The sequence below is a fragment of the Lissotriton helveticus genome, chromosome 2_1 (assembly GCF_964261635.1).
Source record: "Lissotriton helveticus chromosome 2_1, aLisHel1.1, whole genome shotgun sequence".
Classification (NCBI taxonomy): domain Eukaryota; kingdom Metazoa; phylum Chordata; class Amphibia; order Caudata; family Salamandridae; genus Lissotriton; species Lissotriton helveticus.
The window spans coordinates 1,546,093,410-1,546,113,195 of NC_136059.1; the positions used below are offsets into that span (position 1 = coordinate 1,546,093,410).

The following is a 19,786-nucleotide window of genomic DNA, read 5'->3' on the forward strand; positions in this document are numbered from 1 at the left end:
ACAGTTATGGGGGAGGAAACTGCCAGTTGCCAATCCTCGTCATCTATTTCGACACCATCTCTAACCCATTTTTCCCGGAGTGTACAAAGAGGGTCCTCCATATTGTTTATGAGTATTTTATATACAAGAGAAATGGCTTTCTCAGGCAAGTGTCCGTCAAGTATCCTGTCCTCTAGTGGGGATGCGTCGGGAGGGGAGGACTTTCTGGGCAAGGCCGATCGTAGAGCATGCCGGATTTGCAAATATCAAAACCGCTCCAAATCTGCCAACTCATGTTGGCACTGGATGTGGCAAAGGGTTTCATGTCGCCCTCGTCCCAGAGATCTTTTCTACGTGAGATGCCTATTAGTTCCCATTTGTCAAAGCCCTTTGATTTCCACAAATCGCCCAGTTTTTGAGAATCCTATAAGGGCGTAGCTAGTGTAAGTTTTTGGTCCCATCCGAGCGATTTATTAGCTGAGTGCCAGACCTCAACCGCGTGTTTGGTGGGACCCGTTAGTGGGTGTCTACCTGGTTTGGAATAGAGTACTCGGCCGTAGACACCTCCGGGAAGGAGCCATCTATCCATATTGAATCACAGGTCATCAAAGCCGCCGTAGATGCCGTGATTTATTGCTGCAAGGTGTGCAGCCCAATAGTATTTTTTGATATTCGGCAATCCGATTCCCCCATCATACCAGTTGAGTGTGAGTTTGTGTAAGGCGATGCGTGGTTTCCCATCACATAGCAGCTCACGCTGGAGCCCTTCTATTTCTTTGAAGTATGAGTTAGGGACAGGGTCAGCTGAGGTCTGTAATGCATACAAAAAACAGGGTGATGACATCATTTTAAAAATGGCTGCCTTGCCCAACATGGAAAGTGGGAGTGACTTCCAATTTGTGATGTCTCGCTTGAGCCTTTGCAGTGGGGGGATGAGGTTGCGGGAATACCGGAGTGACTGATCGAGAGAGACAAATATCCCCAGGTATTTGAAACCTTCCGTGACAGTTTGTATTGGGCAATTTGGCGGCAACGGAGGAGGGTCTCCACAGAGGACATAGAGGAGGGACTTCTGCCAGTTGATACCAAACCCGGAGTATCTGCCAAAAATGGCTAGGATGTCGAAAACAGCAATCAGAGATTTCTTAGGGGATGTGAGATATAGCAGGACATCATCAGCATAAAGAGAAATACGTTCCTCCCAATCTGGGGTCCAGCGCATTCCGCGAATGAGTGGGTCTCTCCAGACCCATGCTGTAAGGGGTTCCAGGGCCAGTGCGAAGAGTTGGGGGGATAGGGGGCATCCCTGTCGGGTCCCTCGGCTGAGTGTAAAGGCCTCTGATATTTTGTTATTTACTAACACTTGAGCCATAGGTTTGCAATATAGCAGACGCACCCACCGAATTAAGCCTGGTCCAAATCCCAACTTTGTGAGTACGGCGAAGAGATAGGGCCACTCAACCGCATCAAAAGACATGGTGGCATCCATGGAAACAATGATCGCCTGTTCTCGTATGGTAGATACCCTACCCAAAACACTGTGGACCCTGTGCAAGTTTAACGCAGTGTTCCTACATGGCATAGAGCCTGATTGGTCAGGGTGTACCAGGTCCCCTATGACTTTGATTAATCTGTTAGCAAGTAGTTTAGCAAGGATTTTGGGTTCTGCGTTCAAAAGTAAAATAGGGCGGTAGGAGGTGCAGTCTGTTTTGATTTTACCTCTTTATGGATTGTGACAATAGTTGCAATTCTTTGGTCTATAGGCAGAAATCCTCTTTCGAGGCTGTTCTCATACATGGCCTTTAGGTACGGGGCCAGTTTATCTGGACGGAGTTTATAGAGTTCAATAGGGATGCCGTTTGGTCCTAGGGCCTTGCCGGGATGTAGTGCTCGTATCGCGAGTGCTATTTCGTCAGTGGAGAGGTCACTGTCCATGTATGCTTGATCCTCGTCTGAAAGAGTGAGGAGAGAGACGTCCCTTAGGAGGTCTAAGGATTCATCTTCAGTGTGTGGCGCCACAGTGGTATAAACAGTGCGGATATGATCTGCAAAATGGGTAACTATATTATGGGGGTCTGTTAAAGGAGTCATCTCAGCGTCCTTGAGCTCTGGGCCAAGTCTGCTAGTGCACTCTTTTTTGTCAAGCCAAGCGATCAGTTTCCCTGCCTTGTCCCTCAGTCGTAAATAAGACCCATCTTGTCCTGCCCCAGTGCCTTGGCTCTATCAGTCACTAATGCCCTGTATTCGCCCTGGTGGATGCAGAGTGTGTGGAGTGCTTCAGGTGTGATATCTGAACCCATGTCCTGTTCTAGGCAATACATCTCCTGCTCTGGATCAGAAATGTCTTTGAGTTTGTCTTTTTTAAGTCCCGCTATCAGCCTGACCTCGGAGTACAGTTTCAAAGGCCTCCCACAGAATTTGGGGAGAGACCACTGATTCCTCGTTTTCTAGAAAGTAGTTGTTTATAGATTTGATCAGGTCTTTACGAATTCTTGGGTTTCTTAAGTGCCACAGGTTTATAGGGGCAACTCTTCCCACTTGGGTTTGGCCAAGAACTATGTGAACCCATAGAGGGGAGTGGTCAGAAATGCCCCAGGCTAGGTGTCTGACCTTGTGAATGTTTGTAACCTGTGGGGCGGGAACTATAATGTAATCCAGGTGGGAGAGGCTATTATGCGCCCCAGAATGAAAGGTGTGTTGGATTTTGCTCGGGTTGTATGTTCTCCACCCATTCACGAGCCCCATTGGCGAATCAGCCTTGTTGACAGCTCCCGAAAGCTATTTTCTCGTATACTGTTGGATAGGCTGTGTGAGTGGGTTGAGAGCGTGGATCTTATAACTCACCTCCAATTAGGGTTCAGATCTGGGACCAGTACCATTGACCAAGTATTCCGATTGCAACTTATATAATGGCAGCATGTCATTCTGGGAGGTGGTCGGCTCTATACAGTTTTTGTTGAGCTCCGTACTGCCTCTCACCTGGTGCCAAGGGAGCCCTTTGGAAAGTTCTAATGAACCAGGGTGTCCCACATTCTCTTGTTGGTGTCTAACTATGCGCAGGCAAACATGAGGAGTTAACACCATCAATACCAGTCATGAGGGGGTAAGACGGGGCTCTGTTCTTGCCCCAACCCTGTTTTTACTATACATTAACATCCTTCCCTTCTGTTTAGCACCCTGTAAAAACAAGGTCGAGTGCTCAGTCTACATAAATGCTTGGTATTCACTTACTTCTTGTGTGATTGATGGGTGTACTTAAAGCGTAGGAACCGGACTCTTTCCACTATCATTGGAGCAGCAGCTGGGGGAAGTAAGGTGCAGGAATTCCCGTGTAGCAGTGAGTATAACTAGCCACTGAGTTACTTTGGTCTCCAAAACCACAAGAAGTAAGTGAATACCAAGCATTCATGTAGACTGAGCACTCTACCTTGTTTTTACAGGGTGCTAAATAGCACTACTACCCCACCGTTTTGGAGGCTCATCGTGCCAACCATGACTTTGGCAGTAAGTATGCACACAATTGTTGTTTGTAGAGCGTGTGTTTTATGTTAAGTGTTGTGTATGTCTTGTCTCTGTTCCTTTTTTACAGGGCACACCACTACAATAGAATGACAAATGATGTCTAGCAGTTGCTGCCCTCACAATTTTCTAGGTCACTGAACCTGCACTTTTGGATATTTCTTCCATAATACCAAAATGCTTTTTCCTGTATTCTTTTTGTCCTCTTTCTTTCAGGTTCTCAAAGCAGATACTTATGAATAAACAAGTAGGCACATACTAGCCTTTCCAGTTTAATATCACTTTTCTGTAAACAATCCGAAATTTTCGAGGGACGTGAGTAAGGTGGAGATCTATGCACCCCGTCCTGAAGAAGAAGCCTAGCTTTGAAACATGTTGACGCACACATGAGGTGTTGTACATTAACATTCAAAATACCTCAAAATCACACTTTTAACAGTACCAGCACGGGGGCCCATTAAAGTTTTTGTAGACCTCATGTGCCAGGTACCTTTTTAACTTCACTTTATCACTCTTCGGAACCCACCACTCACTTATACACACAAGAACCCCACATGCACCACACATAGCCAAATAATAAAAGTGCTCCCGCGCAGTCGCCAGTTAGCAGCACGCCGCATCCCGTAGAGGGGTGCGAAGACCCCAATGATGAAGCATGACACCAAGGGTCCTTTTGGTGTGTGAGGGGTATTTAAAGAACACTATGTGCTCCCCACCATTGTAGGGACCACTCTAATAAAATCTAGATATGGATTCTTTTTGTTTAATTAAGTATGGAGAATCAGACAGGGCAGTGCAGGGTCTTAAATACTGTATTGCACTGCCCACCGCTGCAGCTAGCAGCCGACCTAGACAAATGCTCTAGCTGCACCTTTAAACCCAATGGCCCTCCTTAACAAGGTCGCTGGCTGTGATCGCGTTTGGACGAACAGCACAATCCGGTTGCTGCAGTTTTGTTCCACACGGGGTTGACCTATTGGCTATCCACCAGGCTGCGATATCTCCACCTGTTTCCCATACCGTCCCCTGTCTTGATAAAGACCCGCCGCGACCACCGACTGGGGCGCTTTAGGGTCGAAACGTCGACGCTTACCACTGGTCAAGATAACTCCAGGAGCTTGTACAGTTACCCCTGTCTCCTTGGAGGACTAAATCAATACTCTGGCCTGCTTACTTCCCCATGTATAATTTTGTACATATGTGTCACTGAATTTAATGCACTGATCACTTTGTTCACCAACAGTCACGTTCATCACATGTTTCCTTAACGATTTATCATTTATTGAAACTTGTGGCACCACAGAATGAAGTAATTCTTGTGTATCGTGATTACTTTCTATTAATATAAAGACTGCATTTTCAGTTGTTTGTTTTCAGAGAGGTTTTATTTAATGTGTAATGAGCTGATTCAGCCTTCCTTTAAAAGTAATTTTTTGTTACCCAACAGAACCACCTTGTCTTTAACCCTCCTTAACAAGGTGCTAATTCTCCGCCAGAATTCAAAAGTATAAGGCATATGGCTGTAGCAATGTCTATTGATTTAGCATTGTTCAATATGGACGTATGATAGCTTTTACCCTTTTTTATTGTATTGGTTTTACTGTTTTAAAGTTTTTATACCATTTGTATTTATGTGGACTTTTATTGCAGCATTTGCAGAATAAAGAAAGAACGGAATGGATTGTTTAGGATTAGCAAGCAGGGGCTCTTTTAATTATTGATGAGGTGAAGTCGTAGTCCACTCAGGCATTAGAAATAATATTTATTAAGGACAGAACTTTATGTTGAAAATGATAAGGGAAACCAAAAAGATGTTGTGCTTGTCAAAGTCACTTAAAGAACTATTAGAAAATAGTTGATGGACCGAAATTAAGCTGTGTTATCTTCATATCTTCCAATAAAGTGGTTTATTAATATTAAGTATAATTTTGTTATTCCAGATAGTTGTGGAGAGGAAAGAATCCTAGTTCATAGAGTCAGGAAATGCTATGGGTTGTAGTAATTTACATACATGTTTAAAAATAGAGGAAGAGAGTAGTCTGTTTTAAAAAAAAATTATAAATACCCTTGGAACTGAAAAGGAGATGAAGAAAACTTGCTTCAACTCTCACCATGAAGGGGCAAGGAATGGGGAATCTAGGAGCCAATGTACCGATTGTTTTAACAAAATGCTGTGCAGTATGTATAAAAATCTGGACAGTTGACTCCGCCATCAATGAATAGGAGTTTAAACTTTGATAACAACATACAAGCTTTCTTATTATTCCAGAGGAAAGCAGAGAGAATGTAGATCATTTTCTTTTAATATTTGGGTGGAACATTTAATGAAATTTCAGAAATCACCTACAATCGTGTACAATACAATGAGAACCAACATAATTTTGCAAGTGTCTAGGCATCCCCACCAGGATGCCAATGATTGACAAGAGTATTTATTTTATAAATACATTGTTCAAAATTTGGAGAGATAGCGTATGCTGTTGAAGGGGTGAACCAAAGACCTAAGTATTTAATTTTGTTTAGATTCCATGTGAAACCAGTGTGACTGAAATCCTCTTTGAAAGTATTTACTCTGTGGAAGAACTTCACATTTATCTGGATTTAATTTGCAGCCGGAAAAATGTGAACGAGAGTTAACTTCACTGAGAGAAGCTAGTATTGATGTTTGGGGTCGTGAGATGAATAGGAGGATATCATGAGCGGATGCAGCCAATTCTACATGTTATTTGTATGACAAAAAAAAATATTATTTTTTTGCATACTTTAGATCTGAAGGGTTCTAAGCAAGATTACAGAGTAAAGGTGAAAGGGGGCAACCTTAACTGACACGTCCATGTAGAGTGAAATAGGAGGAGGTAAGGCCATTTATAGAAATGGCAGTGATATGTGCATCAAAAGGTTAATCCAGAGTCCTCAGCGCTACACTTTAGGATTCTCTGATCAGCCCTATCTCCCTCCTGAGATTTGCTCAAACCCCTTCCTTGTGACCTCTCTTTCAACCAAATAGTACACTTTGAAATGTACCGGAGGTGAGTGCCTCTTCCTTCTACAGTATGTCCCACCCAGCTTACAAGAATGCAGCAACACACAAATCTGTCTGGGGGATTCTATACCTCCTCTGCTCATGTTTTACCATGTAGCCTTGGGTCTCCCAAAATGGAAACTTGAGACCTCCATGTATTGTGCCCTTGACAGGCATACATGCACCCAACACGTGCATTCAACATACAAACACTGCACAGCACTCTATCCTCCATGTACTGCACAACTCATAGGCACCCATACACCCAGAGCATGTATTCAACAAACAAATACTGCACAGCGCTTCACCTTTCATGTATTGTACCCCTCACAGGCATACATATACACAATACATGCATTTTACATGCACACACTGCATAGCACCACATCCTTCATGTATTGTACAACTCACAGGCACACATACATCCAGCACATACATTTAACCTGCACGCACTGCATTGTGCTGCATTATTCCTGTATTGTACCATTCACAGGCATGCATACATCCAGCACATGCATTGCACACATGCACTGTGCAGCACTACACACCAAAACGATGCAGGCCAAGTGGTGGGCTAAGCAGAGAGCAGTGGAACTTTAAATGAGTGAGCCTGTAGGCCTCACTCCAGTGACACAGGTAACAAGCATTTGCAATGCAATAGGTCTCGCATTATGAAAGTTTGAGCTATTGGTCTTGTAAATGACAATTTTTTTATTTATGTGTTGATTTTGAAAATAGCTAAATTAATAGCTTTGTCATTTTCAATGCCAATAGTTATAACTTTCGCACATGTGACGACTATAGCATTTGCACTCACACTCTGACTCTGCACTCTGAATCTGCACTCTGAATCTGCACTCTGCACTCTGAATCTGCACTCTGAATCTGCACTCTGAATCTGCACTCTGAATCTGCACTCTGAATCTGCACTCTGCACTCTGAATCTGCACTCTGAATCTGCACTCTGCACTCTGAATCTGCACTCTGCACTCTGAATCTGCACTCTGAATCTGCACTCTGAATCTGCACTCTGAAGCTGCACTCTGAATCTGCACTCTGAATCTGCAATCTGCACTCTGAATCTGCACTCTGCACTCTGAATCTGCACTCTGCACTCTGAATCTGCACTCTGCACTCTGAATCTGCACTCTGAATCTGCACTCTGAATCTGCACTCTGAATCTGCACTCTGCACTCTGAATCTGCACTCTGCACTCTGAATCTGCACTCTGAATCTGCACTCTGAATCTGCACTCTGCACTCTGAATCTGCACTCTGCACTCTGAATCTGCACTCTGCACTCTGCACTCTGCACTCTGAATCTGCACTCTGAATCTGCACTCTGCACTCTGAATCTGCACTCTGCACTCTGCACTCTGCACTCTGAATCTGCACTCTGAATCTGCACTCTGAATCTGCACTCTGAATCTGCACTCTGAACTCTGAATCTGCACTCTGAATCTGCACTCTGAATCTGCACTCTGAACTCTGAATCTGCACTCTGAATCTGCACTCTGCACTCTGAATCTGCACTCTGAATCTGCACTCTGCACTCTGAATCTGCACTCTGAATCTGCACTCTGAATCTGCACTCTGCATCTGCACTCTGCATCTGCACTCTGCATCTGCACTCTGAATCTGCACTCTGCATCTGCACTCTGAATCTGCACTCTGCACTCTGAATCTGCACTCTGCACTCTGAATCTGCACTCTGCACTCTGAATCTGCACTCTGCACTCTGAATCTGCACTCTGAATCTGCACTCTGAATCTGCACTCTGTACTCTGAATCTGCACTCTGCACTCTGAATCTGCACTCTGCACTCTGAATCTGCACTCTGAATCTGCACTCTGCACTCTGCACTCTGAATCTGCACTCTGAATCTGCACTCTGCACTCTGAATCTGCACTCTGAATCTGCACTCTGCACTCTGAATCTGCACTCTGAATCTGCACTCTGCACTCTGAATCTGCACTCTGAATCTGCACTCTGCACCCGCAATCTGCACCCACAATCTGCACTCTGCACTCTGAATCTGCACTCTGCACTCTGAATCTGCACTCTGCACTCTGAATCTGCACTCTGAATCTGCACTCTGCACTCTGAATCTGCACTCTGCACTCTGAATCTGCACTCTGCACTCTGAATCTGCACTCTGAATCTGCACTCTGAATCTGCACTCTGCACTCTGAATCTGCACTCTGCACTCTGAATCTCAGACGTCTGTCATTCAGAGAAGGTATCTGTGGCTCTCCCTCGACAATTCACCCGCTGTCGTTTGCACCACAATTGTGGTTTATTTGTTTGTAATGGCGAAGCAGTGTGTTTTCTGTGGCAAGGCGTCGTCTTTAAGAGCGAACGCGGGTTGTTTGGGCACATATAAAGAGATAGCGCTGGCTTGTAGGAGAAAGCCCTCGTTGCTCGGTGGTGTGGGGGCTGATAAACTTTAGGAAATACACATTCTAGCACCAGCAGGAGCCTGCGTGATTAGTGGAAACACGTCATCTAAACGCTTGTTTCAGTATGGCAGTAACTTGCATACAGATGTCAGGCCAGAAGGCTGACCCCCCTTGTGACTCAGCAAAAGCTTCAAAGAGGAAAGATTGCTTGATAAGATAGCAATGATACGTTTGAATAAGCAGCGCCATCTGTGCAGCGTGACGAAGGACTGGGGGGAAGGCTCCCTCTGTCCTTTTCCAGTAAGAATGCCTGTAGCAGGCGAAGCAGCAATCCCCAGGCAACAATGGCCATCGCACACTGCGTTTGCCCAGTGTCTTAGAAAAGCAGATGGTCACAGGGCCGAGATCCTAAAATGAAGTCTGCTCCACCCTACAAAGGCATTACTGACAGAGGTAGCCGGTGTACTGGGGTCATATACTGGAAACAATGACCCTTCGGCCACATCCTGCACCTTGCTTTCTTTCTGACAAGTTTGAGTGTGCTGTTAATTAAACAGGCAGAGATTTTCCAGTTGTAACACCACAAGTGAACGTACTTAACCACTGACTGTCAACAGAAGCACAAGGACAGGGTTTAACTCCATGCAAACATTTCAATTCTTATGCACCGGCTACAGAGGTTTATAAACACTGAGCAGAGAACCACCAAGTTGAACAAAACTAGAGCACAGGCATTGTTTTTAAAGAGACCCGTACCTTGCATTTAAATGAAGCAACTGTCAGTGATGGAAAACGATATTTCAAACCACAGATTCCTCACAATTTGAAATTGTAACAAAGGCGCACACCCTTCCCCGCAAGGAGGTGGGTCTGCAAATTAGAGTTATACCAGATATCCTGCAGAAGCAAGAAGAACGAGAAAGCAAGAAAAAGAAATCAGCGCCGCAGCCCTGCTCCGTGAAAACCGGAAGGCAGGCACTTTTGGCCGAGACGGGGGCGGGGCCTGCATTCCGGCAGGAAGTCCCGCCCCCTGGTGCCGCGACGAGATGAGACTGCCGCAGCGAGGAGCCCGATCCCCAGCAACAGCCCGGTGAGTGCCCACGGAACACGCCGAAAGAGCCAGTGAGTGGGGGGGGGGTGTACGCTCGTGTGTCTGTTCGAATGTGTCTGTCTGTGTGTGTGCGCGTGGGTCTGCGTGTGTGTATGCAGTGTGTGTGTGCCTGTGTATGACTGTGTATGTGCGCATGCATGAGTGTGGAGTGTGTTTGCCAAGGGAATGAGGCAGGAGAGGGGCACGGCGCTGTGCGCGCTCACGAGGTCAAAACTGAGCAAATCTGCGCTCGTGCACCCTCTCCTGTCCACATTCCCAAAAACGGGTAGCAATAGTTGTCGAAGCACTGCAATCAATGCTTACGCATTGAATGCAGGTCGTGCTTCGACCTAAAAAGGACCTGTTTACTCCTACTGATCACAACATGGTATGCTGCCATCACAGCGCATGTGCTGCTTAACTCCTTCTAAAGGCATTAGCCTTCAACCACTATGAGGGTAGAGCTTTGGGCACCCTTCTTGGTGCAAAAAGACCATAATCCAGGAGACAGGTCTGTGTCATGGCACACACACATGATCTGTGTTTGCCTATGACAAAAATCAGCATTCAAAATCCAGACATCAGTACAATTGAAGCACTCAGGGTAGGGGTGCATTCCAGGGAAACAGCCTTTAGCTCGACGCTAGATTCACACTGCCTTTACAGCGCTGGCAATTGAAGGAATGTGTCATTAGCACGCATTCCTATGGCACGCAAGTCATTACAATGACTTGCTTTAACGGGGGCATTGGTGCAGAGGTGTTGGTTTTAAAATCCAACACCTTCCTTACTGATGCGTAGACTGGAGTTGGATTAGTAAATTATACTAATCCAAAGTCCAGCGCCCCCCAGGGCAAGTCATTGCAATGACTTGCATGCAAAAGAAACGCGTTGTTACTACGTGTTCGTACTAAAGACGGCGTTAAAAAGGCATGTGTTCTGAACGCATGCGTAATTCCGACATACAATCGCATTCCATTACCATGGAGAGGAAATTTCCGTCCCAACAGTATAAGAAAAGGATGTTGCAGACCTGGTGACTACTTCAGTTCCTAGACCATTTGCTGAGGTTCGTTGTGATTCAAACCTAAGGAAATGTGGTATATCACCAGCATCATTAGAATTAACAGTGGGATTGTCAATATATTTTCTAGACCAAGTTTTATTTTGCATGGGCTGCACCCAAATGGATACAAGTACAACTTTCCCTTTGTGAGGAAAAGAGGGTCTGATTGTTCCATGGACATTTTTAAAATCAAAATACCTGCTGTTTATTTCCGGTTTCCCCACTGAAACTCATTTTGTGATCCTAGACAAATCTTGTCAAGTTCTTCCTCTGTTCCCATATCTGTCAAAATTTGTACTCGTTACAAATGCGTAAATGGCACTATTATGCATTATAATAAAATATTTGGCCTATTGCAAGACTAGCTTGAGAAATCAGATTATAGCCTGAAACGACGGTATAGTGCTCATGCAGCAAGGGTGTCACAGCAGGTATAGATGTAGAAAGACTTCAGCATGTGTAAACAGAGGGCCTGATTCACAAAGGTAAACGTAGATGTTTGTTCTAAACTCGGACCAAACGTCTATGTTTACAACTTAGGAATTCACAAAGAGAATTTACGAGTACTATCTTTATGTACACACTCGGGGCAAAGATCTAGTCTGACTGCGGATATAAAAACAGTACTCGTAAATGCCCTTTGTGAATTCCCAAAGTCGTAAATTTAGACATTCGGTCTAAGTTTAGACCAAATGTCTAAGTTTATCTTTGTGAATCGGGCCCAGAGATATATATATATATATATTTTTAACTTTCTTTATTAAACAGCATAAGTCATTACATAGAAAGCCACTTTCTATAGTATAGCAATCTATCAGCAATCTAACTTTGATGTACAGTATATGCACATCAGTTTTGTTTTTCAATTTGCATAAACGGTGCAACTCTATAACTCTCCCCCCCCCCACCCTCCCCTGCACCAGTCAGCACAACGGGCCGAGAGAAATCAGCTGATTTTGTTCAGAATATGGTGATCAGGTTTTAATTTATGCTTCTTTCAGTTCATTACTGGGGTTGGTTTAGCTTGATGGTCTCTTGGTTTGTTGTTCTAGTAAGAGTGATCTCAGAGCAGAGGGAGGACAGAATTGAGTTGGGTTGCATGTTCTCTCTAAAAGGTGGGATTTTGGTGCTGGAATACTGAGGGGCTGCATGAGAATTGTTTCTTAAAAGTTTGCGCCTATTTCAATACAGTTCATATTTTTGAAGGTTCGAGAACAGTTATTTTATTATAGTTAAGCCAGGATTAAATTTACATATCCTTCAAGTTAGAGTAGCTGCCTAGCTCTGCATTAAAAAATATTGAAGGCCAGCGCTCATAGGAAGATCCTGAATAAAAGTAATTCCTCTAGTTAGTGTGGGATTTAACAATGGCCTGCACCATTCTGGAAGTCACAAACTAGTAGGATGGCTTTTGTGTTTTTTTAAGATGTACATTTGGGAGTACCCTCTTTCACTTCTTAAATATGTGGGGCGATAAATCTATACATTGATTTGAATCCTGGAGAGTTTTGTGGATTGGGCAGTTGGAGTAGGGATTTTAAGGTGCAGCTTTTACAGTATTTTCTTCTCCCATGTTTGCAAGTCAGTTTTGTATCTTTGAGATATTATTGGGCATTCTGGGGCAGATGTATCAAACGTTTATTTTGTCGCAAACGCTTCGATTCGCAAAATAGCAGGTTTGCGATGTATCATTTAAATCGCATCGCAAACTTAAGGAATTGTAAATTTTGCGATTCCTTAAGTTTGCGTCAGCATTTAAGGAATCGCAAATTGCGATTCCTTAAATGCTATGTATGAAGCATTAAGCTTTTGCGAATTACACTAAGAAATCGCCAATTACCACCAACCTGTAGTTGGTGGTAATTTTGCGATTTTAAATACAAATGCACTTTTTGCCAATTGTAAAGCTGCCATGTGGCGCTCGTACATGCCATTAGGGCATGTATGTGCGCCATATGCACACCCATGTAAATTTCAGGGGTGCACCCTTGAAATATTCTCAATTTGCGATTAGCAAATTGTTAATCGCAAATTGAGAATAACTTCCCATTCCTTCCTATGGGCCTCCTGGCCCATAGAAATGAATGAGAAAATATTCCTTAATTGCGATTCGCAATTTGCTAATCGCAATTAAGGAATTAAGAAATCGCTAAAAAATTGTGATTTTCTTAATACATCCCATTTTGCAATTCTCAAATAGCGATTCTCAAAAAATTGCTATTTGAGAATCGCAAACATGGATGTTGATACATCTGCCCCAGGCATTATAATTTAAGGAAGTGCGCTGCTATCCCTACCTCAATAGCCCTGTGACAGACCTTCAGTAGAGCAGTACCATGAGAGGATGTCACCCGTAAGCACGTTGGTGGTAAAGTGCATATTCCTAGGAATATCAGTTCCTACTCCTTGTTAGCTATAATCCCTGTTTTGAAACTGCAGTAGTCATTTCACATGTTTCAAAGTCAAGTGCTGATCCCATGAAGCAACCCTCTTCCTCCCCAGCACCATAGGAAACCTAATCTTTAACAGAAGCTCCCTCAACTCACCTCTCATATCCACTACCTTCAATTGAATTTGATCATCTGCAGAGCGTTCACCAATGACAGAGCTCTCAAGCATGGCGCTTACTATAAAATAATTGATTTGTTCCAGTGGGAACTACTTAAGCAGTGGGTTAGTACTATTGCCACCTGAAGCCAGTACATTATTACTTAGTAGCAAGCCTACAGATGGCCTTGTGAGGGATAATGAGTGACTGCCTGGAAATGTGAGTACTTAAAAGTTGTAGGTTTCCTGTGCCTCTGCTGTCCTACGTTATGATCTCGCTAAGGACTACTGTATAGTGTTGTCTTGTTCTATCTCTGTACCTTCTCCTATTGACATCCTCTTTATTATTAGAAAATACTGCAAAATATGTTTGTTCTTCTTTTGGTGTACCTACACGTTAAATAGTTCTGCTTAAAATGAAAACCACCTAAATACATATTGGAATTAAATATCGGTCATGCTTGTGCATTGCGAGATAAGAATAGCATTAATGTCTGGATGTAACCATACACAAAGTATGCACAGCAAAAAAGGTGCTCCATCTTAATCGCTGATTATGATACTGTGTCATCAATGTTTCTAAACAACCCCTGCCTGCAGTGGACACAGAGACAGGAAGGCCAGTTACAGCTTTCCAAAGCAATTACCTTTTTTTTTTTTTACAATGGCCATGATTGCATTAGAAATGATTCCAGCAAGACTCATCTTAGTCGAGGTGGCTAGGGTTCATAAGACGCGAGGCCACTGAAAGACCACTGAAAAGACTGCTAATAGATGAGAAATAGGTATTGCGTATTGAAAAAGTGTTCTAGCTACTTGAATTTGTGTTTTTTATTTTCCTAAAGCTTTTGCCAACTGTTAGTTCTTGTTCATGAAGTAGTACACCAAGGAAGTATTAAAGATTACCCTCACCTGTCATTCTTTTACTGACATAGCTGTTTGTTATTCTAGAACAAGTACCAGGACCGGAAGAGACTCATAAAGGTCCTCCGGTGAAGCACAGTGGAGACTCCATTTTGGCTTCAGACTATCCTGATGACATTCCTGAAGCTGAGGAAAGACCCTCACCAAAGCTGTCAAAACAGAAGTCTACAAGCAGTCAGGAAAATGAAGAATATGGTTCTACCAACCAAAAAGAAGGTATAGTGCTGTAAACATTTGCTTTGTTGTTGTGTTGAATTGAAGACTAGTGATTTGTGGAAATGCTGGCATGCTTTTCAGACTTTTCTGCAGTAACTATCTCTTCATAAGACAGTTTCTACAGTAAGCATCACCAATACTGGCAAAAACAATTCTAAAACTAACTAGCATAGCAGGAACAACAAAAGCATTAGACAAAGCTCACACCAGATCTGCTTTCTAATTGACTCTAATATGGCACCCTCGTTTGCCAGGCCCAAAGGCCTGGTCAAGGTCATGGAAGCACATACATATTAGGGAGAAAGCCATAAAGGATATTGGCTGAGAGTTACAATGGTGCTGACAAGAACTTTGTACTTAATGAGAAGACTGGTATTTTAGGATTCACAGCTTCTATTAAATGTGGATGAGACTTTTTAAAAATGAATGGGAAATGTGATCATTTGAAATAGGAGTGGAATTCCAATCTGGAGCAATGTGGGACTCATGGAATGTAGTACCCTGGTAGAACAGGCCCTCTTCTAGAGGATGTTTGACACAGCAAGGATTGATGGAAGGACGAATGCATGATATGGGCCATCAGACATATTTGATTATCATGAATGTTTCATCCTCAGCCCTTACGTTTCTGAGTATTTGGATAGGGTCTACTGCTGTAGTTGCATCCTAAACACATGCTTCAGCCATTCACTCATCTGTCTGAGAGGCCTGGGTGAATTTACGGTGCCTTGCAGTGCTACATATTCAGAGCCCATAAAGCTATGTTATGGGAAGAATATGATTTTATGAGGGAGCAATAGGGCTTTGTAGAGCTGGTCGCAGAGAGACTCCGTTGTGAGTTTAATCCCTGAGGGAGAAGAGTGAGTGAGCCTAGTTCAGGACAGTTGCCACACAGCTCTAATTTACCTAGCAAAGCCACCCGTGATTTTAGGTGGAAAACAGCATTGGCAGCGTGGGGGCTGCACCATCCGTCTGTAGTGGTCCCACGTGGGTCGCTACCTTTCCAGAATCGGTCCTGAGGAGAGACAGTATGCACACAGTCACAGTTGTCAGCGAGACGTGAGTTAGCTCATGAAGAGAGTGCGGACTGACAATCCTCAGTTGGGATTATGGGGCCCGAGTCACAGAACTAACTTAAGACAAAATCCTAAAACTTACTACTTTTGGTATTCACAGAAGGCATTTAGTAGTAGTAAAGTTAGGATTTTGTCTTAAGTTTGACTTAAGACAAACTTAAGACAGACTTAAGACAGACTTAAGTTAGGATGTTGTCTTAAGTCTGTCTTAAGTTTGTCTTAAGTCAAACTTAACACAAAATCCTAACTTTAATACTACTAAATGCCTTCTGTGAATACCAAAAGTAGTAAGTTTAAGATTTGGTCTTAAGTTAGTTCTGTGAATCTGCCCTGTTGTACCTGAAGGTAAACCTATCCATTCAGTACAGCTCGATGATGTAGGACCCCAAGGAAAGCGAGATACAAAGAAGTTAATTAGAGGAAATCTGACAGTGATACGTGTGTTTTACGTCTAGTCAATAGAGATGTGCATTCCCAAATTAGCTAGAATGCTCATTGCAGCTATAATTACTTGAGAATGGTTTTGAGAACGAATAAATGCTTCACTTGTCAGGGCCAGCTGACAGATTGACACTGTAGAATGGAGAGGCCAGTCCCAGAGTTCTTGATGTGCATTGAAGCAACTGAACTGCGTTTGCTAATATATATGGCCTTTAACTCTTATTTATATATTCATTGATCCCTTTTCTTCAAAGTAGGAGATTGTGAGGTCCTATGGGGTTGAAGACCAGCACTGTGAAGTAACCATTGGTTTACAGCCAGGGGTGGCTAGTAAGATCCTATGCACATAATGAGCCAAATGCAAAAATCCTGTACCATCCGCATTAAAATACTGATACCAAAACAACTCCCCTAGGCATTAAGAGCTCTGGAAGCGGTCCATGCTATTGTGCATCTTTTTCTCTGATCATCATGTTGCAGACATGCTAGTTGACATGTTGGTACTGTGTCATTAGATATGGAGACCTTTGTGAATGGTCACAGTTGAACACCATGGCATTGCTTCTACTGGTGTAGTCTTTTTTCTTCATAGTCCTACAAGAGTATGCAAAAATCCTCACATTCTCCACAAGGCTTTCAGAGTAATTGAACACTAGAGTATCACAATCATTGTGCAGATATCACTTGGTGGTCTGTAGATTCTACCCTGCATCACTCTACTGTTTTATGCTTTTAGGCTCCCTTTATTAAATGTTATTCTCATTAACACTTCAAAGTAGGTTCTCCTGATTTGATGGAGGTAAAAAGAAATCACCGGCTCCTCAGAATAAACTTGTTTCTAAAACCACACTCCCAGTCCTACAACAGTAACGAGAATCATATTACCAGCTTACTCCAGAAGTTGTTAATTATTTTATATGGCTTACTATATCCTACTGAAGTTAGTTGTATCTGTTTGATTACCTATCTAAATGCAATCAACCAAACACTTCACATGATCCGTTATATATACCTGCACAGGGAAAGTCTTGAACAAGTGTGGGTAGTTTATGGAAAGAATCAGAAGGTGTAATTTAGTCCAATTTATTTTGTGCCCAGGAATGGGCTAAAATGTTTTGAATGGTTTAAACCATATGGAAGTTTGCTGCTCAGATGAGACTTTGGCAAATTTAGATAATCGATGGATATACTCAATCTGTTGTAAATTTGGCTTTAAATGATTAGTCTGAATACTGGGTCTACTCTGGTTTTTACAGGGCCGGTGGTTTAAGTACTAACACAAAATAGAGAATGGCCGTGGCCCCATCTCGTATCTGTTCCTAAATTTACTATGCTTTGTTTAGGGACATGATATGGTGAGTATGGAAAGTGCAGAAATCTGGTCAATTTATCGATCATAAAACCCAACTTTATTCAGTGTCCGTATAAATACGACCAGGGAAGGCACACGTTGTATCTACACCATTGATACCAGTGAAGGAAGGTTGTCTAAACTGTGTCAATTCCAGGTCAAGTGGACCTGTTACAGATGAGTGGACCATCTGTGCATTAAATCACAACTGAACGAAGCCATTGCTTAATTGCTTTAACTTATTGTGGCAGAGGTTTGGTGAATATCATGTCTTTGTTCTGCCTCGAGATTGCTGGTTTTATGAATTATGAGACTTCATTTTTGAGTGCCTTATATTGTGATGCTTTTGCAAACTTCTATTCGTGCAGAGATCACAATTAATTTTCAAGAGGTGCGGCTTCTTCTACACCCAGTAGTTTTCCAGGTTTGATAAAGACTGCACAGGGAGTTTTCACCCGTTCAGTTTTGGTAGGTGAAAACTGTCGACCTTCAACAGGTAAGTAAATAACATTACGTGCAGATTTTGATGTGGAGAGTATCAAAATCTGCAGGTCATTTACCCCTGTTAGGGGGGAAACTTGTAGTGGGTTCAATTTAATTCACAGGAAATTGGATTTTATCAGGTGCCGTAATCCGTTGACCTCTGACTCGAGGCCATAGAGTTTCTACCAACGTGCCTGTGAACTGTGCACGGTACTCTGCAGAAAAAGCGCAATACCACCTGCTCTACAGTTGTTTGAGTTTTTTAAAACTTTATTCATACCATGATACAAGCTAAAATAGTTTCTTTCTAACGTGTTCAACTAGAGTGCATCCACGTCGTTGAGGAGACCTTGTTCTTCTGTGTGTACTATAGTGATGCTGGTGTACGAGTTGCTGGAACAGCCAGATTGTACCTGTATGTACCTGCAGTACTGCACGTGGAACATATTTTCTGATGCAGCGCAGGTGGTCGTGTTTTAGATCATCGACCACTACTACATCGCCTGACCACTACTTTACTATTTCATGTGGCATTATAAGGCTCGTGGCTAGAGACCCTTTTTACGTTCATTTAATAAAGTTTCTTGTCCCCTATTTTTTTATTAAATAACTCAATAAATTATCGGAAATAAAGTGGTTCCGCAAAATGTAGTAGGGGAATACCTGTGTTGTTCCTTCTACCACATCTTTTCTTGAAGCTGGTAATCACACTATTTCTGGACATCTGGTGATGGCATTACTGCTGCTGCCGCAGTTTCCCCATACAATCAGCTCTGCACTGTCATACAGAATTTCTCTGTTTGCTTATAACTTTGATATTTCATTTACTTACATCATGTATGCTATTATAACACTTGCAGCTTTTAATCTCAACTCATTCTCACACTTGTCAGTCAGTCAGTCAAGTACATTTTATTAGGCTATCTTACCTATATGTCACACATCAGCATCTTATTTCATAAAAAACACATACAAATAAAACAAAAGGTATTATTTCTATTTACCCGACCTCACAATCTATATGCCACCATCCTGCATCCAATCATACATATTTCATTACAATTTGAGACAACATAAACCCCCAAAATTCACACATATTCCACCATAAATACATATTAAAGGCAATCCGAATTCCAGCCTAAAATACTATGCCCCTATTGTTTTTGACTTAACCAAAAGAAAATTCCAATCGAAGAGCAAGTTAAACAGGATTTAGGGTGCTAAAGATACAGCAAAGGCGGTTTACATTGTACAAACGTAAATATGTTATCAGCAGTAGAATGTACCTTTTCCTCGGTGCTACATAAAAATCACAAAACAAGTTTAGATAGAGAGTAGTTTGCACTGAGAACTTATCACATGGCCACGGTGGTAATTGCCTTCTGGTGCTATTTCCCTCCTGAAGAGCATGTAAATAGTAGATAGTAATTAACCTAAATCTAGGCAATAAAAATCTATATTGTATATTTTATATCATAATAGGCTAAAGCTACCACGGTCGCCTTCCTAAATTTCTTTACTTTCCTTTGTTCATTTCTCATTTTAATAATCCTGGAGGAGAGCTCTCTTTTATTTATTCCCTTCAGCGATTCTGGGTGTTAATAGGAGGGAGATGAATCAATACTATCAGATGAAGTCTTAATATAATTCAGCCAAGTAATTTGCCAATCCTCT

The 19,786-nt window shown here is 42.6% G+C and overlaps 1 protein-coding gene across 2 annotated transcripts in view; it reads left to right on the top strand.

Annotated features, from left to right (window-relative positions):
• The window catches only part of SPMAP2L (sperm microtubule associated protein 2 like), a 928,058-nt gene that overhangs the window by 380,710 nt on the left and 527,562 nt on the right, over positions 1-19,786 (top strand). For both annotated transcript variants that reach the window (XR_013607593.1, XM_078677574.1), the window contains exon 3: positions 14,573-14,761. Coding sequence is in view for 1 of the 2 variants with exons in the window: in XM_078677574.1 (XP_078533700.1) it covers positions 14,573-14,761 (189 nt within the window). In the remaining variant the exon portion in view is untranslated. The remainder of the gene's footprint in view (positions 1-14,572; positions 14,762-19,786) is intronic.